Below are 18336 nucleotides of genomic sequence, written 5' to 3'. Positions count from 1 at the left end.
ATGAAATTTATGAGTCAAATGAATAGTATGTGTGGTTACATATGAATTTTATGTCTACACATGAGAACTATGTATCCTACACATATATATCTATATATTTATCATTTATTTATCACATTGCAAAAAATCATATGTGAGACACATCAAAATAATCATTGAATTTTTATTAGTGTAGGAAAATCCACTAACCCCTCATTTTATCTGTCAAACTTTCATAGCGTATCAAAACAAACATTGTGTATAGTAGTAGAATTTCGACTAGAATGGGGTACGTTAATCGATTTGTGTTGTTCGCGGAGGGTTCAGGATCGGGATGAGAGGTGGGAATGGTAGGTTTTTGCGATTGGGTTTTTTGGTTCCCGTTTCGAGGATCGTTTTTAAATACGATACAAACGGTTGCAAAGTCCGATGCGAAGGTAATCGGATCACTTGCGCTGGATGGTGTTGCGAACTTACTTTTTTCCTTCTTGGAATATAGCGAAGTGATTGATTAACTTTGGCCCTTTGAACCGGATTGCTGGCTATTTGCCACAACCGGGTATTAGTTCTACTTAAGTTAGGTTCCACCTAAAAAGAGTCCGGTGCTACATGCCAGTCTTAGGGGTGGCAGTATGACGTTTCCGGATTAAATTTTAAGGTTGGATTACTACACTGATAAAATTTAGATTGATTGATTTTATGCGTCCCACACATGAATTTTTGCAATGTTGTTAAACATAATTGTTGTTTATTGTTTATTGTTTATTAAAAAAATCATCTGACAATTATTGTCTAAATGAATAAAACTTAAACTAAATAGTTACGGTCAACGGTACGGAAAAGCCAAGTAGTCGATGACGAAACACGTCAGCTGATACATTGAAGTCGAACATATAAAAAAGTTGTTGAATTGCCGGCTGATTGCTCGAATTGGCTCGTGTTGTGTATAATTCCGGCTCCGTGGTTCCAAAAACAGAAAGTCGCGTTGACGAAGAGACCTCTCAGGGGCATACATATTTAGTTGTGACAGCAGTGTTGGACAGTCAATGTAACCCTTAAGCACCTTTCCAGCGAAAATAGCTTGAGCGACCGTCCGTCTCACCTCTAATGGCTCGATTCCCAGGAGACGGCAACGCTCTTCGTACGGTGGCAAGTTCGTTGGGTCACGCCAGTTGAGGAAACGAAGAGCATATCTCACAAACTTGCGTTGAACGGATTCAATTCTAGTGATCCAGCTAGCATGGAAAGGGCACCAAACAACTAAACTTGACTCCAATAAGGATCGCACAAGCGAGCAGTAAAGTGACCTGAGGCATAGCGGGTCACGAAACTCGTCGGCAATTTTGAAAATAAAGCCCAATTGTCGATTAACTCTGGAGATGATGTTATTGTAGTGGATTCTGAAAGTGAGTCTGCAGTCCAAGGTAACGCCGAGATCCTTTATGTGTTCTACACGAGCAAGACAGTGTCCGTAGAGAACATAGTCAAATATGATTGGTTCGATTTTTCGGTGATAGGAAATAATGTTACATTTTTCTATGCTTAGACTCATCAAATTTCTTGAGCACCAGTCAGCAAAAATACCTAACATATTCTGGAGATCCCAGCAGTCCGAGAGGCTTTTAATAATTTTGTAGATTTTCGTATCGTCTGATAGAAAACGCGGCATCCTGATGGTATCAGCAAGGCGACATCGTTTAAAAAGATCGAAAATAGTAGCGGTCCTAGGTTACTGCCTTGCGGGACTCCCGAGTTGTTTGAGAAAACATCCGATTCCGACGCGCCAATCTTGACATGTACATAGCGATTCACCAAGTAAGATCTGAAGCAATCCACAGCAGTTGACGAGATGCCAAGTATCACCAGCTTGGCCAGCAAGATATTATGGTTCACCGTGTCAAATGCAGCTTTTAGATCCATATACGCAGTATCGACTTGCCATCCTGAATCCATGCATCGCAGACAGTTAGAAGTGAACTGCACCAGGTTCGTGGACACGGAGCGCTTCGGGTAGAAACCGTGTTTCTCTGTATCGATATAATTTTTGCAGCGTGCGAATAGTGCACCATTTATGATAATCTCGAACAGTTTTGAGCAGGCACACAGGGAGGTGATTCCACGATAATTTACGACATTCCGTTTATCTCCTTTTTTGTACACTGGGAACAGATAAGAAAGTTTCCAGCGGTAGGGGAACCCACATTGCTGTGCCGAGAGATTGAATAGCCTCGCAAGTGGAAGGCAGAGATTGGCTACACAACGTTTTAGAACTGATGACGGAATGCCGTCAGGTCCGGCGGCGAACGAGAGCTTCAGTTTGCATGTTGCGGCTATCACCATGTCTTCTGAAATGCGCGGAATAACGAAACTAAACACATCACGTGGCATCCCAGCAGTAGCGTCCAGCACTTGTGTTGGCGAAGCGGAGCAATCGTGGAACACTTGCTTGAAATGACGAGCAAACAAGTCGCATTTTTCTCTTTCGCTATTAGCCGAGTCATTCCCGAGAAACATGGAACAAGGCAACCCGGATTCCTTCCGTTTGGAGTTGACAAACGACCAAAAACTTTTCGGATTCGTGCGAAGGTTCGCTTCCGTGCGTCTCACGTGTCGATTATAGAGAAAACGATTGTAATTTCGATATCTACGACTCTCAAAATTGAAGAGCCGTTTGTAGTACGGCGAGCGAGAGTTACAATAATTTCGGAGGGTGGCAGAGCGTTGACGTTTTAGCACGTGTAGGCGTGGGTTACACAATGCAGGCTTTAGCGGAGGTCGTCGAGCTGGGACAAAGCGGAAAATAGCATCTTCCAGTGCAGAACTGAAAAAATCCACTGCATCATTCACGCTAGCGGCTGTTTCGATAAATTGCCAATCAATTTCTGCAAGCGCATTGTTCAATGCAACATAATCGGCCCGGCGAAAGTCCAAAGAGTAGCACTCAGATGACGGCGTAGGTAAACTAAATGACACGACGAGAGTGGGGTGATCGGCATCTAGATCAATCAGTGGACCGGCAAGGAAACAGAAGTGCCCGGTAGTGCGGAATAATTTGCCAGGACAAGATCTAGCATCTAATATCTATTTGTCGGACACATACTTAATTTGTGTACACATAAAAGCCATGTGTAACCACACATACTATTCATTTAACTCATAAATTTCATGTGTGCTTCTAGGTGGATTCTGTTTATGTGTGGTTACATGAAAATCATGTGGAATTTTACATGGAAATTCGCCAATAAAAATGTGATGAATTCTATTAGTGTAACTCTGTAGATCAGTGATCCAAAGTTATTCTGCTAAACTCAAGATTGGGTTCTGAGAAAAAGCTATCCGGCGCTACATGCCAGTCTTAGGGGTGGCAGTATGACCATAGAGGTAACTATAAGACTAGAAGGTCCCGATATAACGTGCTCAACATTTTAGCTCAGCTCTGGTACTCTCATCGGGTCCAAGCTAATCGATTCACCCCTCGAAACATAGGAAAATCCACTAACCCCTCATTTTATCTGTCAAACTTTCATAGCGAATCAAAACAAAAACTGCGTAGTACTAGAATTTCGACTAGAATGGGGTACGTTAATCGTTTGCTTGGGACCAATAGGCTAGTCAAGTAGTGATCCAATTTAAAATCGTTAGTTTCGTATTGATTATTGGTATGACGCTCCCGGAGTTAACCTTTTCACAACAGATTACCAACTTGGGTTGTGGCCAGACCGAAAAGGTTTCGGATGAAATGAGTTCCCTATGAACGTAACACAAAAACTGAATCTTTATTTTCAAAATGTTCCTTTTATATAGGAGTTTTGGGGCCTAGAACTTAGACGTTGGTACATCGTGCGCATGTGCGCTTTGCTGCTATGCAAGGGTCTAATTCACATACGCTCAAGTCCCTACGTACAAGTCCTATGGCCTTCCATGCATCGCCTAAGTGACGATACGGTTTTATTTACGTCTCGAATTGTATTACCTTTCTTCTAATTTCGGGAGTCGGGCGATGCGTGTGATCATCCCGCGCTACAATTCTTAAACAATGTACTTCTTAAAGTTCCCTAACATCTTCTAGCTGGTTCTATAAATGCGCCCTTGCTCATTGAGGTATCGTTCTTCTAGTACTCGGCCGTACCAAAACGTATCGAGTATTTAACGACCTTTTAATGGGCTAGCGCTCTATCCTCATTTCCCTATCGAGCAGATGCCCTTCGCTCTACGCACGGTTCAAGTGCATGCCTAGCGCGCTGCATGATATGATGCCCCTTTAAACGGAGAAGCGGCAGAGAAAGTAAAAGCGTAAAAGTCTATTCTTATCGGCAGGCATTCGTGTACTGTACGTACGGTTGCCTTACTAGGCTTGGGCTTGCGGCTTTGGTTGTCGGCACAAGGCTGAGCAGTACACGTGTGTACCTCGATCGTAAACATGGATTGACTTTCGTCACCATGTGCCGTTTATTTTGGTGCAGTACCAGCAGGACCTCTTCCGAGCAGTGGCTTGCCTTTGGTTTCTTTTCTCTTTTGCCTACTACTACTACTTGGCTACTTTTCTCGAGGTTCTAGAAGTCAAAATCTCAAAATAATGTTTTATTTCAAATTTCTAGTGGTAGTAAACGTCATTTTAAGAGCTCGAATGAAGTGGTTAATTCAAAGAAGACGCAAGCGATCTTGTTCTGCAAAGACGCCAAAATAATACCGAATACAGACATCGTTTTCTGCGGAGAGACAATTGGGTTCTTTAAGGGTATTGAGGTAAATGCATATTCGTAATCTGCATTAGAAATACTCAGAGGGAGAGATGGGCGGAGAAAACAAAACACAATTCGGCAGCAGGGATTTGTACCTAAATAATCTTGCAACCTTTGCTAGAAGCTAGCATTTCACATGACTGTTACTTTTTATTCGGTTTACGTGCAAATTAATAATTGATTACATCGCAATATTTTGCACATTTCTTTGTGCCAGTAATTAACCAACTTAAATCAATTAATCAATAGAGTTAGAATTTTGTTTTTTATTCAAAGAACTAGTTGAATTTGAGAAACACACGGAAACATAAAGGAGATTGAATTTCTGTTCGATTGTAATACTCTCAAATTTAATCTAGTAAGCATAAGAAAAATTCTAATGGGAATGTTCGATTGGCTCAGATTTTGACAGTTCATTTGGCTCAAAACATTCCTTCCGCTTATCTCTCCCTCTGAGTATTTCTAATCTGCATTAAAAATGGAACCCAAACCCAAATTTTCATCAATTTTGGTACACTGGAACTATTTTAAATAAGAACGATTACATTTGCAAAAATCGCCTTATTAGCGCCCCTCGGTGTCACTTTGTATGGGAGCGAGCTGTCAGTTCGTCAGTTTAGTGTCAAACAGTTAAGTTATTATATTGCTTAAAACCTTGATTTCAAAATCGAGATGAAAGTGTGTGACATCTATCAACCCCGTGTACGACCAATGAGCTGGATTACCGAGGTGAAGCAATCACTCACACAACCACTGTACGATACACGCAATACACGCAAGTAGTGACGTCACTACTTGCGTTTATGTTGATTTTTTGGTTTACTAATACAACTCTATTTCACGATCTGCGCCACCTCTCTCTGTACCTCATTGGTGTACGACATCTATCAACCCCGTCTGCTCGCCCCTTGCATTCAGTAAACCGTCTTCGAAATTCCTACCCCCCACCAAAATATTGCCCAAAAGAAAGTGTCAAACGTGCGAACAGTTTTCCCGCCCGTCGTTGAGATAAGTCCGGTTTTTATTTACAGTTTTCCATGAATTTTCCTGTCGGTTCCCTGAGCGCGCCGTCCAATTACTTGCATTAAACGCCGCGAAAGTGACCATGCCGGAGTTCCAGATTAACGGCATTCTGGTCAACTTCCCGTTCGAACCGTACCAGGTTCAACAGGACTACATGACCCGAGTGATCGAGTGTCTGCAGAATAGCACCAACGGTGTGCTGGAATCCCCGACCGGTACCGGAAAAACGCTCAGCCTGTTATGTTCCTCGCTAGCGTGGGTGCTTCACAAGAAGGCCCAGGTTCAGGCTAATATGAAGACAAATATTACTGATTTGAAGGAGTTTGAAATGGTCCAGCGGAAGAAGCTTGGTGGAGAGGGATCGGAGATGGACCAAATGTTGGACAAGTTGAACGAAGGAAGTGGTGCGGAGGGAGCAAAGTGGGGCGTTCCGAAGATTGTGTACGCATCGCGGACGCATTCTCAGCTGACACAGGTGATGCAGGAGATGAAGAATACGAGCTACAGTTTTATGAAGGGTGTGGTGCTGGGTTCGCGAGATCAGCTTTGTATCCATCCGGAGGTATCGAAGGAGGATGGGAATTCAGTCAAGACTAATCTGTGTAAGGCGAAGGTCCAGTCGAGGACGTGCTCATTCTACAGTCGGGTGGAGAGTTGTAAGGAAAGACCCGAGGTTGTGGGGCATGCTATCACGGACATCGAGGATCTGGTGAAGGTGGGCACGAAGGTGCGGGCCTGTCCTTTCTTCCTATCGAAGGAGTTGATCGAGAGTGCGGACATTCTGTTTATGCCGTACAATTATCTACTGGATCCGAAGGCACGAAAGGCGAACAATTTAGAGATTTCCAATACGATCATCATTCTGGACGAGGCGCACAATGTGGAGAAGATGTGCGAGGAATCGGCATCAACGCAGATCAAGTCCTCAGACATTGCGCTGTGCATTGATGATGTGACTTCGATTATGAAGGTGATGGATAACTCGGTGGCCATTCCGGAGGATGACGAATCGAAGAAGGATTTCACCATCGACGATCTTGCACTGCTCAAGGAGATGTTGCTGCAGCTGGAGAAGACGGTGGACGACATTCCGGTAATGTTTTCCCAGGGTGGGAATACGTTTGCTGGGACGTACATTTTCGACATATTCGAGAAGGCCAATGTATGTGGGGGAGTCAGGGATTGGAGTGGTTAGGATTTTGATTTGAATGGTTTTGCTTTTTTTTTAGATCAAGGAGGGCAATTACCACATCATCGCGCAACTGCTGGATAACATCATTCAATACATTGCCACCATCACCGAGAAGAATAATTTTGTTAGACGTGGAGGTGGATTGCAGATCCTAGCGGACGTGTTGTCGATCATTTTCGCTGGTAGTGGACCGGAGTACCGTGCTTCGATCGATAAGTGCTACAAGGTGCACATCGAAATCGAAGAACAACGGAAAAACAGAGGGAATGTGAAGCAAGCGGATGGATGGACGGCAACAAAGCAGCTGGTTCCGTCGGTCAAGGCCAATGCCAAGGTGTTGAGTTTCTGGTGCTTCAATCCGGGCTTCGGCATGCGACAGCTACTGGGTAGAAACGCCAGAAGCATAATTCTAACCAGCGGCACTTTAGCTCCACTGAAGCCCCTCATCAGTGAATTGGACATTCCGATAGCAGTGAGACTGGAGAACCCGCACATTATCGATGGTAGTCAGGTGTGCGTTAAGATTGTAGGTCAAGGGCCGGACAAAGAGAGCCTCAACTCGAGCTACGGCAATCGAGACAATCCGAAGTACATTCAGAGCTTGGGTCGAACGATTCTATCGTTTTGTCCCATCATTCCCGGAGGATTACTGGTATTCTTCCCGTCCTATCCGCTGCTGCACAAGTGTCAGGAATCGTGGCAGGAGACTGGCATTTGGGGTCAAATCAGTCGGACCAAACCGATCTTTGTGGAAGCACGCGGAAAGGAGCAGTTTCTCAACACAATGACCGAGTATTATCAGCGAATTAACGATCCCGATGGCAAGGGTGCAGTCTTTATGGCCGTTTGTCGGGGGAAAGTATCCGAGGGGTTGGACTTTGCCGACATGAATGGACGGGCCGTGATCATCACCGGTTTGCCGTTTCCACCACTGAAGGACGCCCGGGTGATTCTTAAGAAAAAGTACCTCCAAGAAGTCCGAACCAAGGAAAACGACATCATTTCCGGTGACGAGTGGTAAGTTTATTTGAAATAATTTCCTATCAAGCTTATCATAAGTCGATTCTCTTTTCCGTTAGGTATTCGCTGGAAGCAGCCCGCGCAGTTAATCAAGCCGTCGGCCGTGTAATCCGTCACAAAAACGACTACGGTGCAATTCTGCTGTGCGACAATCGGTTCCACAATCATCGCCAAAAGTCGCAATTATCCGCGTGGATTCAGCGCCATCTGAACCAAAGTCAGCACCAAAACTTTGGTCCTATTATCGGAGAGCTATCGCGGTTCTTCCGCAACGCTGAAAAATCTCTTCCCCAGTCCAAACTGTCCCGAAACATCATTCAACTCGTACAAGAACCGGCACCCGTACCGGAATTCACCATTCCAGGGGCGTTGGTCGTAAACCCCGACATCAAACGGAAACTCGAGGACATCCGGAACAACTTTGTTCGGATCGAAAACTCCAATCAAGTCTCGACGTTCAAACTATCCGACTATCAGCAAAAACACGGCCAAAGCTCGTCGGACGTTCCGCAAAATTTCCTCAGCCGACTGAACACCCAAGTTCAGACGATAGATTTTAATGACATGACCACGTACTCAATGCCCAGCTCGTCCCAGGTAACCATCCACAAGCGGGAACGATCCACCGAAACATCTTTATCCCCTCCCGTCGTGGGGTTCAGTCAGCCACCAACGACGCAGAAGAAACGCAAACTGGTACTGATTCCCCAGCAAACCATCAACCTCACCAGCACGGATGACGACGACGACGCCGGCGACGGAGGTGAAAGCAAGGATGATCCAAACCGGCGGGCTCCGGAGGATCGCGTGGAACTGCTAAAGGTGATCAAGTCCTCCATCTGTATGGCCAAGTACAAATCGTTTCTGACTGCCCTGACCAACTACAAGAACGACCGGGATTTCGACAGGTTGATCGCCGGACTGTTGGATGCGTTTGATCGACCTGAGCTGTACTATCTGCTGCGAGCGATGCAGCGATTTGTGAAGGGTGAGCATGAGGCACAGTTCCACGCCAAGATCAAGGAGGTGTGTGGACAATGATGAGTGCTTAAATTGTGATACAGACTGTTTTGATAAACGTTGGTAGGTATTCGTGTCATTGCTAGGCCGATGATTAATTATGCTGCCATTTGAAGCGTGTGATTGACTGTTCTAATAAAGTCGGTAATGTTAATTTTTTTCTAGTTGAGGTGGTTTTTGGTGTTATCCGAAATTGCCACATTGCACCTTCGACGAGTACTGTCAAGAATCGGTCAACATTGTTTATATTATTATTAAAGTCACTTCATCACAAACTTGGGTCATTGGTTACTTGTCCGGGAATGAGATTGGTAGAGCTGAATGTAACCGTTTATTCCAAAACGTATAAGATTTTTAATTGGTGCATAGTTAGGGCGAAACTAGATACATGTAAACAAATGGGGATCTTAGAGCAATCAGACGGAGCAGGCAAAGATCTACTAAAAATACCCACAACCAAGGGGTAGTTCACTCCGCACACCAATCTTTGGTCAACTTTTGTCTCAGTGTGCCGGTCATAGAGTAAGCTGCGATTGTTTGTTTTTTCGTGATGTGAAACACAAGGCCAGTTGACGTTGAAGAAAGTGACAGTCAGCAATGGAGCAAATTCGTAGGAAGGTTTTGAGGTCATCTGCATATGATAACCGAGGAGCTTCGGTGACCAGATGCACGTCGTTGAAGTACAGTATAAAAAATAACGGTCCGATGTGGCGAAGAAGCAAGCTGATCTACAATCTCCTATGGCAACCTTTAGTTGCCAACCGGTAAGATATGATCGAAACCAACTCAGAAGATGACGGCATACACCGAGCCTGCCGAGTTTAGCAATCGCAATAGCATGGTTCAACTTGTCGAATGCTGCGGATAGGTCTGAATAAATAACATGCTTTTGGTTCTATACGATGTGAGAAACAGCAGATTGGTGGTTGTAGAGCGGCCGACAGTAAACCCATGTTGATCAGCACTCAAATACTGCTTGCAATGGGACAGCAACGGTTCCATAATCACTAGCTCGAATAGCTTCGAAACGGCACTTAACGATGTAATTCCTCGATATTTATCCACAGCTCGTTTCCTTCCTTTTTTGTGGACGGGAAACATGTGCGCACCTGAGAGAGACATTCGGAACAGGCGAAGAAGCGGAATTAACAAGCTAGCAATATGGATTGTACGACTTTTCCCCGAAATACGATTCCCCGAACGAACCAGTTCCCCGAAAGGAACGTTTTCCCGAAAACTATTTCCCCGAAAGATACAATTTACACTGTACGATCTATTTAAATATGATCCTAGGGTTTGTTACAACTTATCTATATGAAATTCAGAAAAATATCTCTGCTGAATATTGATAAACAGTACAAAGTCGTTCCACACCCCAGATAAAGTTTGTGGTTATGGGCCTTATTACGGGTGTCACTACACGCTGATAAGCAAGTGATACTCAGAATAAGAGCCGTGATTACCGTACAAATCAAATGGGAATCACTTCACCGTGACGACAAGTGACATCCGTAATAAGCCCCTATGACTTGTTATGACATTTGGCGACGGCCTTCGTTAAAACCTTGCATTCGTATTTGTTTGACCAGTGTGTTAAGTGCACGAACAAAATGGTTCCTATCGAATAATTTCATAATGAAGACTTCGCTAGAAAAACTTTGTAAATATATATAATATACCGCGATATACGATAAAGAAGGGAATATGCTCTTCTTTTAATATTTAAAAGAGAACATAATTAATTCGTTAAATATATGATAAAGAAGGGAATATTCCCTACTTTAAATATGTAAACAATATGAAAAACAAGAGAATATTGCCTTCTTTGAAAATATAACAAAAAGAAAGAATTAATTATTTGGATATACGTTAAAGAAGGGAGTATTTCCTTCTTTGAATATATATAAGAGAACATCATTAATTCGTTAAATATATGATAAAGGAGGAAATATTCCCTTCTTTGAAAATATAAGAAAAGGAAATAATTAATTCTTTGGACAAACGATAAAGAAGGGAATACTCCCTTCTTTGAATATTTAAAAGAGAAAATAATTAATTCATTGGATGTATGATAAAAAGAAGGGAATATCCCCTTCTTTTAATAAATAAAGAAAATATATAATCAATAGCTTTTTGTAAGGGATTCGGGGTAATGACCATTTGGGATAATAACGAGTGGAATAATGCTATAAATTTGTAATCGGTAGTTCAACGTTCCATGCACCGATTTTTTAATCCATCACGAGAAATTCTTCAACTCAGGTCGAACAATTCTTCGATAAGGTTTAACAGTTTCCGACTGGTTGAATTGGATTGCATAATAGACCCTTTGACTTATTAAATGATGAACGAAGTGCTCGACAACTTGAAGGTTGTCATTTTATAAAGAGTTGAAAAATGGTTTGGAATTGATAAATACATAGTTCCTTAAAAGTAAACATAGTGTATTATCAATAGTAAAAAAAAAAGAAAAGTAAAAATTACTAATTTCATCATCTTTTCTGGGGAATGTTTTTTACCCTTCTTACAAAGAAGGGTATAGATATCACTTGAAAAACCGACTATCGATCCGAGGTCCGGACGGCCGAGTGTCATATACCATTCGACTCAGCTCGACGAGATCGGAACATGTCTGTGAGTGTGTGTGTACGTGTGTATGTGTGTGTGTATGTAACGAAATAAATGCGCTCACGTTTCTCAGCAACCGCTCAACCGATTTGGACAAACTCGGCGCCAAATGATAGGTCTTGGGGTCCCATTGAACGCTATTGAACGGTTTTGGAATCGGTGAACCGGTTCCGGAGATATGGCCGGAATAAGATCCGGTGAATATGGGCCTTCACGCTGGATTTAACGGAAAACGTATCAAAACCATCATGCGACACATCAAATTACTACAGAATTCAAAAATAAGATCAATGCAAGTCGTGTTAAGTGTTCCAGACCACATTGGACACACTTGGACATGTTCCGGGTACCCCGGGGAAGTTGCTTGAATATGAATTGAATTAAAACCCATTAAATCACATTAAAATACGATGATAAGGTGATTGGTAGCCTCACCAAATAGACTACACCCGGATATATTCCGGGTACCCCCAGGCAGTGGCGTAGCGTCACTGGATGACACGGGGGTGGGGGGCTTGGTCACTGATAATGACAATAAAATAAATAAACTTGAATAAGTAAGAATCACACCATAGGTGGATAAATTCGGGTTTTTTCTCTGGGGAATGGTGCATTCTGGGGAATAGTTTTCTGGGGAATGTTAAAGAACCGGATTACACCGATTACACCGATTTATGGATCTTGACCTTTACATTTTGTTTTAACGAAAGTCAAACTATTGGGCCGTATGAATAAAAAGAGTTTACTTTACTTTCCCGTAAGAAAAGTAAAGTAAACGCTTTTATTCATACGACCTGTTGTCTTTATTCGACACACATTAATATGTTTATTGTGGTATTGTTCGGAACAAGTAGTTAACCAGCGAAGATTTGCAGATTCGGGGAAATGGTACATTCGGGGAAATTATTTTCGGGGAACTGTTCCAATCGGGGAAATGTTTTTCGGGGAAAAGTTACATTCGGGGAAATGTTTTCCGGGGAAAGTGTTTTCGGGGGACTGGTTTTCGGGGGACTGGTTTTCGGGGGACTGGTTTTCGGGGAAAAGTCGTACAATCAGCAATATGTCTCTTCAAAAATACAGATGGAACTCCATCAGGTCCAGGATTGAAGGATGACTTGAGCAGAGTCGCGGCCTTAGAAATCATTTCTGCATTAACATCAATTGCACCCAGCGTTTGATCGTTAACTGGAACGTTCCTGGCAGCCAGGTTAATAGGGTCGTCAGTTAGTGTCTCATTAGTGAATACACTGACAAACTTTTCGGAACAAAGGTGGCATATATCCTGAACGGTGGCAGCAACTTCTCCGTTGAATTCCATAGACGATGGGAGGCCGGATTCCCTGCGTTGCTCGTTCACGTAGTTCCAAAAGGATTTCGGGTGTAGCTTAAGTTTGCGCTGGATGCCTCGTTGGAAATTTGAAAAGCATTCACGACTGACTCGCTGGTACATGTGATTCAGCCTCACATAATGTAGTTTCAGAGGAAGCGTGCGATGCTTCGTAAATCTTCTCAATGCTGCTCTCTTGATAAACTTCAACCTACGTAGCTCTCTCGTCTCTCGCCAGGGATGGTGAAACACTTTGTGGTGAGTTCTTTTCGGGACGTGTCATGCCAAGACATGTGAAAAGGTTTGCGCTGCAGCCTCAACGTCATCTGGATTAAGGATGTTCTCCCATACCATGCTAGACAATACATCTATGATGCTACGGTGGTCAGCTTTACGGAAGTCATAAGAAACAGTGACAAAATACTAATGTCAAAAAATTGCTTCCTGAAAAGTTATTAGGAAAAAATTGATTTTCATAAGGCTCTTACCAAAAAATAACATATCTCTGTAAACATAAGAGATAGAGGGTTGACGTCTTGAGCAAAAATGTTTGTTTTGATATTGTCTAAAACTTTGCTCTAGACACCATTTTGCTATCTCGACAAACAAAAAAAGTAAATTTTTCATGTACTTGCTGGGTGGATTAATCATGAAATGGCTAAGCTCAAAAGAAGGGGCTTTTTTTTTATCAAGAGTCCGCATCGTGCTCTCTTGCCGTGCGGATCTATTTGCTTTTTGCTGAAGGAAGTGTTACTACTACCTAAAGCTACAACAAATCTAAACAGCACTTTTCAGTGCTCAACCTGTAAAAATTTTCTACCTTGTTCAACTTTATTCCTCTTCGATCCTTGTTTGGACCCTACCCGAGGTAATCCTTCTTGGATATCGATTTGGAAAATTCCTCTTCGATCCTTCAGATTCTTATAGTAATCTGCTTGGAAGTCGATTTGGATAAAAATTTACTGCCGCCATGGCGCCTAAACGCAAAAGAAAGGGGCAAACTCTTGACCCCCCTTCTGATGAAATTAATTTGAGTAATCAATTTGATTTGCTCACGGATGATGAGAATGATCCATCATCCAAGAAAAATTCTAGTAAACTTTCCCGGCTTAATGCCAAGAAGGAAAAGATTCCCCCTATTGTGATAACCACTACCGATTTCCATGCTCTTTGCATGGAACTTTTGAATTTCGTGAAAGTTAAGTTTTCACTACAAATTGGACGTCGGGGTGAATGCCGTGTATTGGCTGAAACCTTGGACGGATTTAAATGTCTTCTCAAGTATCTTACTGAGAAGAAGCACAAATTTTTTACTTACGACACCAAAACTGAACGTGTGTTCAAGGTTGTCATGAAAGGACTGCCCAGTGGTGAATCCCTGGATCAGATCAAAGATGAACTGGCAAAATTACTTGGAGTTGTGCCACTCCAAGTAATCAAAATGAAAAAGGCCTTAGAAAAAGCTAGCCTTATGCTCCATGTCCGAGTGAAGTGGGAACACTTCAGGAAGACTGGAGGAAATTTCCAAAACCTCACCCAGTGCCGTAAGTGCCAGGGATGGGGTCACGGAACTAAAAATTGCTACATGCCAGCTAAATGCATGAATTGTGGTGATTCCTCTCACGCAAAGGACGACTGTCCTGTGAAGGAAGATCCTAAGAAATTTAAATGTTCAAATTGTGGTGAAAACCACAAATCCAATTTTTGGGAATGTAAGACTCGCAAAGCGATCCTACAATCTCGTTCTAACCGTCAGGTAGGAAACGCTCCACGTTTCCGACCAGGTACAAATTCCTCTGCTGTTAACAACGGTCAGCGAGGAACAAATTCTACATTCGTACCCGTAGGTACAAATATCTCCCCTGCTTCAAATGTTTCATCTGTACCTAGTCCCCTCGCTGCTAACAATGTTCAGCGAGTTAATGGAGCTACCTATGCTGCTATTGCAGCGGGTAGAAATCAAAATACTAACCAACGTTCTAACGGAAATTTTGACAATTTTGACTTAGGAAGCATTACTGCCCCCAAAATGAAATTTTTACAGAATTCATTAATTGACATGATTTCTGATATGCTTAAATCTAACTCCATGTTTGATGCTATTCAAACTGGAGTAAAATTTGCAAATAATATTGTCATGACTTTAAAATTCAGTAATGGATTTTAAAGCATTAAATATTGTAAATTGGAATGCTCGATCTCTTAAAGATAATGTAGACGAGCTATTTAACTTTTTGATAGTTCATAACGTGCATATTGCCGTTATAACTGAAACGTTCCTTAAACCTGCCCATAAGGTTAAGAAGGACGCAAATTACTTGATTTATAGAAATGATCGTCTTGATGGACCCTGTGGTGGCGTTGCCATCATTATTCATAGACGAATCAAACATAAAATTCTTTCTTCATTTGAAACCAAAGTTTTTGAAACTTTGGGAGTTTCTGTTGAAACAAAATTTGGACAACTTACGTTTATAGCTGCCTATTTGCCATTCCAATGCGTAGGCCAGCAAAAGAATTTTCTCAAGGGTGACCTCCAGAAACTTACCCGTCATAGGTCTAAATTCTTCATTATTGGTGATTTTAATGCAAAACACCGCTCATGGAATAATGCTCAAAGCAATTCCAATGGTAATATTCTGTTTGATGATTGTTCTGCAGGTTATTACACTATTCAATATCCAAACAGCCCAACATGCTTTTCTTCTGCAAGAAATCCCTCCACTATTGATTTGGTCTTAACTGATTCATGTCAACTTTGTAACCAATTGGTTACCCATGCTGACTTCGGTTCTGATCACCTTCCAGTAACTTTTGAAATATCCCAAGAAATAATTTGTAATCCCAACAGCTCTACTTTCAATTACCATAGAGCTGATTGGGAGCAGTATCGAACATTTATGGAATATAACTTCGATCCAAACATTCCTTTGCAAACCAAAGATGAAATTAATTATGCTCTTGAATCTCTGACTACTTCTATAGTTGAAGCAAGAGCTGCCTCAGTACCAAAATGCGAGGTTAAATTCGATTCAATTATAATAGACGATGATCTTCAGCTCTTGATCCGTCTTAAAAATGTCCGTAGGAGACAATATCAAAGAACACGCGATCCTGCCATGAAAGTTATCTGGCGGGATTTGCAAAAACAAATTAAAAAGCGATTCTCTGCCCTGAGGAACAACACTTTTGAAAATAATGTTTCTAAATTAGACCCGAGTTCCAAACCCTTTTGGAAACTCACAAAAATTTTGAAAAAACCTCAAAAGCCAATTCCAGCGCTTAAAGAAGGTGGTAAAATTTTGATCACAAATTTGGAAAAAGCTCAGAAACTTGCTAAGCAATTCGAGAGTTCCCATAATTTCAGTTTGGGTCTTACTAGTCCTATTGAGAATCAGGTTGCTCGGGATTTTCGGAATATTTTCTCTCGGGAAAATATTTTTGATGATTCCTAGGGGACTGATTTGGACGAAGTAAGGTTTATAACTAAAAAATTTCAAAATATGAAAGCTCCAGGTGATGATGGAATTTTCTATATCCTCATCAAAAAACTCCCAGAGAGTACCTTGTCTTTCCTGGTAAAATTATTTAACAGATGTTTCCATTTGGCATACTTTCCTGATAAATGGAAAAATGCAAAAGTTGTTCCAATTTTGAAGCCGGATAAAAATCCAGCTGAAGCTTCTAGCTACCGTCCAATAAGTTTGCTTTCTTCAATAAGTAAACTTTTTGAAAAAATAATTTTGAATAGAATGATGCTTCACATCAATACGAACTCAATTTTTGCAGATGAGCAGTTTGGATTTCGCCATGGGCGTTCAAACTCATCAACTCTTGAGAGTTACCAATTTAATTCGTTCAAACAAATCTGAAGGCCACTCAACTGGAGTTGCTCTTCTAGACATAGAAAAAGCATTCGACAGTGTTTGGCATGAAGGTTTGATTGCTAGATTGAAAAAGTTTAATTTTCCACTTTATATTATGAAATTAGTTCAAGTAAATTATCAAAATTCCAAATCTAATCGACTACCTGTTAGGGCAGGAGTTCCTCAGGGTAGCATTCTTGGGCCTATATTGTATAACATTTTCACTTCGGACCTCCCTGATTTGCCTCAGGGTTGCCACAAATCTTTGTTCGCTGATGACACAGGCATTTCCGCTAAAGGAAGAAGCCTTCGTGTTATTTGCAGCAGACTGCAGAAAAGTTTAGATATTTTCTCTTCTTATTTACAAAAATGGAAGATTTCTCCCAACGCTTCCAAAACTCAACTTATAATATTTCCACATAAGCCTAGAGCTTCGTTTTTGAAACCTAGTAGTAGTCACATAGTCACTATGAACGGAGTTCCAATTTCCTGGTCAAACCAAGTGAAATATCTTGGATTAATACTTGACCAAAAATTAACTTTTAAAGATCACATTGAGGGCATTCAAGCCAAATGTAACAAATATATTAAATGTTTGTATCCTCTTATAAACAGAAAATCCAAACTTTGCCTGACGAATAAACTTCTAATATTTAAACAAGTTTTTAGACCGGCCATGCTTTACGCTGTGCCAATATGGTCTAGTTGTTGCACTACCAGGAAAAAAGCACTTCAAAGGATTCAGAACAAAATTCTGAAAATGATTTTGAAGTTGCCTCCCTGGTACAGTACAACCGAAGTACATAGAATTTCGAATGTTGAGACTTTAGCACAAATGTCCAACAAAATAATGAATAATTTCAGGCAAAAATCGTTGCAATCCTCAATTGCAACGATTAATTCCCTTTATACTTAGATAAGATTTAGTTTTAGTTTTTAGTTTTAAGATATCAATTGTTATACTGACATGTAGGTTAAAAAACCTGTTTAAAATACTGAATTGCCAAGACATGAACAATGTAAAAACACTTAGATATATATCATAACAATTAAGGCTGGTACGTTACTGCAGTAACTGGAGCACCTAGGTAAAAATGAAATGTAATTTATTTTGAATTTGGAACAAATAAAGAGTTAAAAAAAAAAAAAAGTACACCATATGGCTTAAATGGACCGTTTTTGCATGAACTAAAAAACGCACGTTTTGGCACTTGTAGACCACTGTGCATCGGTGCCGGGTTCTACGGCGTTTGAATATATAAAGCGTTACCAGTAAAAGCCCTCCGGCACGATGGTAGCGATGCGATCCACATTGTTTGTATCATAGTGTTTTGTATGCATTTGTTATTGTTTACATTTTAAATGGTTGTTTTTAGTTGTAAATAATTATTGTGAGTGAGTTTTATTGTTCAGATTTAATATTTAACTACTCATTTTTGTATATAGTTTAAGTTATTCGTTCCTCCTCCGAGGCAATAAAACAGTGAACCAAGTGGTAAATACTTGCAGTGTTTTAATTATACTCTGGAAAAGTCTCCG

The 18336-nt window shown here is 41.4% G+C and overlaps 1 protein-coding gene across 1 annotated transcript; it reads left to right on the top strand.

Annotated features, from left to right (window-relative positions):
* The first annotated feature begins 5788 nt into the window (after nt 1-5788).
* Rtel1 (Regulator of telomere elongation helicase 1) lies at nt 5789-9123 on the top strand. The gene is made up of 3 exons (XM_065229380.1): nt 5789-6906; nt 6974-7953; nt 8016-9123. The coding sequence occupies exons 1-3, from the start codon at nt 5827-5829 to the stop codon at nt 8995-8997; spliced, it is 3042 nt and encodes a 1013-aa protein (XP_065085452.1). The 5' UTR covers nt 5789-5826; the 3' UTR covers nt 8998-9123.
* The last annotated feature ends 9213 nt before the right edge of the window (nt 9124-18336 follow it).

This window comes from Ochlerotatus camptorhynchus, unplaced genomic scaffold (genome assembly GCF_037179485.1).
Source record: "Ochlerotatus camptorhynchus isolate MF236.1 unplaced genomic scaffold, CSIRO-AGI_Acam_v1.1 ptg000313l, whole genome shotgun sequence".
NCBI classification, from domain to species: domain Eukaryota; kingdom Metazoa; phylum Arthropoda; class Insecta; order Diptera; family Culicidae; genus Ochlerotatus; species Ochlerotatus camptorhynchus.
This window is presented reverse-complemented; position numbering and strand designations above follow the sequence as displayed.